Consider the following 2956-nt stretch of genomic DNA (forward strand, 5'->3'; position numbering starts at 1 on the left):
GATGGATTTATCTTTAATTTTGTGTTTGATGTAGTAAATTTCAGTTGATTAGCATACATTATCTTCTCAAACATAGATGTTAAAAGTAGTTCTTAATTCCAGTTAGTTTCCATGGCTGTACCTGTATGCTGAACTTTGAAGCTTCTGATAATTGGACAGGAAAGTTCATTTCACTAACGGGAATCATTGTGATACTGCAGTAATTGTAGACATTCTTGTGGTTTATATTTTAATAAAGGAATTAATGTTTCTGAATAATGTTTGAGTTGCTAACAGCAGTAAGCATGAGATAGATTCAGTCTGAGTTAAACTGTGTATCACTATTTTAATAGAGGTTGGAAGCATCTAGTAAGGCAAACAAAAAATAGCTAAGTGGTTCTGGGAGATTATTCCTGATATCCACCCCAAAAATTAATTTTTACTTGGCTAGAAATGTTTCAGAACTTAAAATCAAAAGTCACACGATTTTTTGAAACATGTATTTTGAAAAAGTATCAAATTTATTTTAAACCATGTAGGTACGCATTTTGAACTATCTAGGTATCAAAGGTGGAATACATACACATTTGACAATATTTCCAAGTGTGGTGATTTAATTTCATGAAGTGTCAAAACATAATTCTAAAAATGTTTGCTGTTCTGACCAACAGAAAGATGGTCATCAGATACTGGTTGCTGGTAGGTACTTCATATTTGTATACTTCAAGTCATTTCAGTAAAACTTCTCCTTTATCCTGCTGATATCAGCCAGCTCTGTAAGTCTCCGCTGAATGGGATGTTATCTAAAGATTTTATTTTTAACCATGTAACAGACTAGTTGCTAGAAAGAACAGCTCCATGCTGCCACTTAGAAATATGCTACGTCTAAAAAGCTAATGACTTCCACAAACTCTTCAGAATTAGGCTGAAAAAAGTCAGGCTGTGAAAAATTAACCATTTGTTAGAAAAAGGTGAATTGGAATTATGGTTAAAATTTTTTTGTATATTTACAACAGAAACCTCACTTGGACTTTTCTGCTACGCCAGTGTTTTGTAACCTGGCGTACAGCAGATCTTCAGGAGCTGTCAGAGCAAAATAATACCACCTAAACTCAGAAGGTCCTAAAGTGCAGGTAGCTAGAAGGCCAGCAAGTTGGAAGAACTTGTGTCACCAGCATGCATATTCTACTTGGATAGTCTCCCACGGCCAACTGCTACAGGTCACCAAAGACAGAACTTGAGGCCACCTGGGCCTTTCATCTGATCCCACTTATGGCTATTCTTTGAGGCAAAAAATATTCTGCAGACAAACAACTTAGAGATGGACTGTTCAGGTGATAATTAGGGAAAACCAGACAACACTATAGTGTACTCTGTAGAACACAAGTAGCCTTAGACAAACAAAGGTACTAAAGACAAGCAATTAGTTTCCCAGAGTTTGGGCTGAATTTGAAGACTGCTGATGGGTGGGTTGTAGAGGAAACAGGAGAAGTCAGTTTGGTTCATGGTGCAGACAAGCCCCACCAGCTGAGCTACTGCAGACCTGATGGGCATGCAGTGAATGAACTGCACAGCCATATGCCCTGCACACACTGAAAGTGTGTCAGTAAAACACAACAGCAAACAAGAATCTCGGAAGACATGCTCCACAGCTCTGCTGCAGGAGTACCAGAACCTCCCTTCCCATAGTCCAGTTAAACCAGGAACTGCAAATACATGTAAGCACAACATGAACTACTGCTGCAATGGAGAAGGGTATGCTACACTAAGAAACCATGGGTGATAGCATTAAGGAGTCATTTACATTATCCCCATAATTGGACTCTTTTTGAGTCATAGCTCAGCTAAAGAAAAAGATATGCCCCCAGTGCTCACCTGACTATTTCATTTTTAAATATAACATGCAAATTTAGAGAAGCATTCTGCACAGAAACAAAAGCAGGAGATGAAGTGAGTGTGTCACTGGGGCAGCTTCTAACACAGATGATTTCAGCAGAAGTTAAAATTTCATAATTCAAGAAACAACAGCATCAAGTATCAAAGGATGGTTACAACAGAAAATGTACAGCATTGCTTCATTAGTAAAGTGGATTCTCTGCCCAAGGAAGGCCTTTCTTGCCCATTTAATCCTTCTTTGCTCGTTTGGCCTTTACAATGTTCTCCTGGCGTTTCCTTTTCTTCTTCTGCTCTCGCTCCCTGGTCTCAATCATTTTAGCAAGCTTCCACGACAGTGCTGCGCTAATGATGAACAGGGGCGTGAGGACCAGGATCACTGTAGTGAGGAAGCCATAGGGGTCCTTGGCAGCCCATTCCACAATGTACACAGCCCAAGCCTTCACGTCAAACATCTCAGCTGCTTTTTTACAGGGAAGACACTGTAGAAAAAGAAGTTTGAGTATTAAGAAAAACTGAAGTGCACACACACACACACATATTCCTATTTTAAGCCATTGTTTTTCATTACCTGTGGGTTTGTTTTTGCTAGGAGTTAAACACTGCACAGTATACATGTATAATATAAATGATAGAATCAAAAAGGCTGGAAAAACCAGTAAGATCATCTAGACCAACCATCACCACCATGCCTACTGACCATATCCCTCACTGCCATGTCTACACGGCTCCTGATCACCTCCAGCGAGTGAAGTGACTCCACATCTCCCAGGGCAATCTGTTTCAAGACCTCACTGCTCTGAGAAGAAACTCTTCTTGGAATCCAACCTGAACCTGCCTCGGTGCGATTGGAGGCCATCAACTCCTGTCCTGTCTCTGTTACACGGAGAAGAGGCCGACCCCAACCTCGACATAATTTTCCTTCGGGCAGGGTGGAGAGCAATAAGGACTGCCCTGAGCCTCCTCTTCTCCAGACTAGACAACGCCAATCCCCTCACTTATAAAAAAAACGAGTTATTTTTTGCGGCAGACCTCCAAATACAGAGAAAAAAGCACGAGCTGCTTTCAGAACAAAGGTTCGTCT

At 40.4% G+C, this 2956-nt stretch overlaps 3 protein-coding genes across 3 annotated transcripts in view; 2 read left to right on the top strand and 1 right to left on the bottom strand.

The window, feature by feature from the left end:
* Positions 1–2956, top strand: part of LOC104914906 (zinc finger SWIM domain-containing protein 6-like) — a 537827-nt gene that overhangs the window by 176300 nt on the left and 358571 nt on the right. The window lies entirely within an intron of this gene.
* The window catches only part of LOC104914911 (zinc finger SWIM domain-containing protein 6-like), a 490619-nt gene that overhangs the window by 146828 nt on the left and 340835 nt on the right, over positions 1–2956 (top strand). The window lies entirely within an intron of this gene.
* On the bottom strand, positions 478–2350 carry SMIM15 (small integral membrane protein 15). Its single transcript, XM_010725447.3, has one exon. It carries the CDS (start codon positions 2325–2327, stop codon positions 2103–2105), a length of 225 nt encoding a protein of 74 aa, XP_010723749.1. The 5' UTR covers positions 2328–2350; the 3' UTR covers positions 478–2102.

The sequence above is a fragment of the Meleagris gallopavo genome, chromosome Z (genome assembly GCF_000146605.3).
Source record: "Meleagris gallopavo isolate NT-WF06-2002-E0010 breed Aviagen turkey brand Nicholas breeding stock chromosome Z, Turkey_5.1, whole genome shotgun sequence".
NCBI classification, from domain to species: Eukaryota; Metazoa; Chordata; class Aves; order Galliformes; family Phasianidae; genus Meleagris; species Meleagris gallopavo.

Excerpts from the sequence above, each read along its gene's own strand:
- SMIM15 (XM_010725447.3), bottom strand. The coding sequence starts at position 2,327 with ATGTTTGACGTGAAGGCTTGGGCTGTGTACATTGTGGAATGGGCTGCC.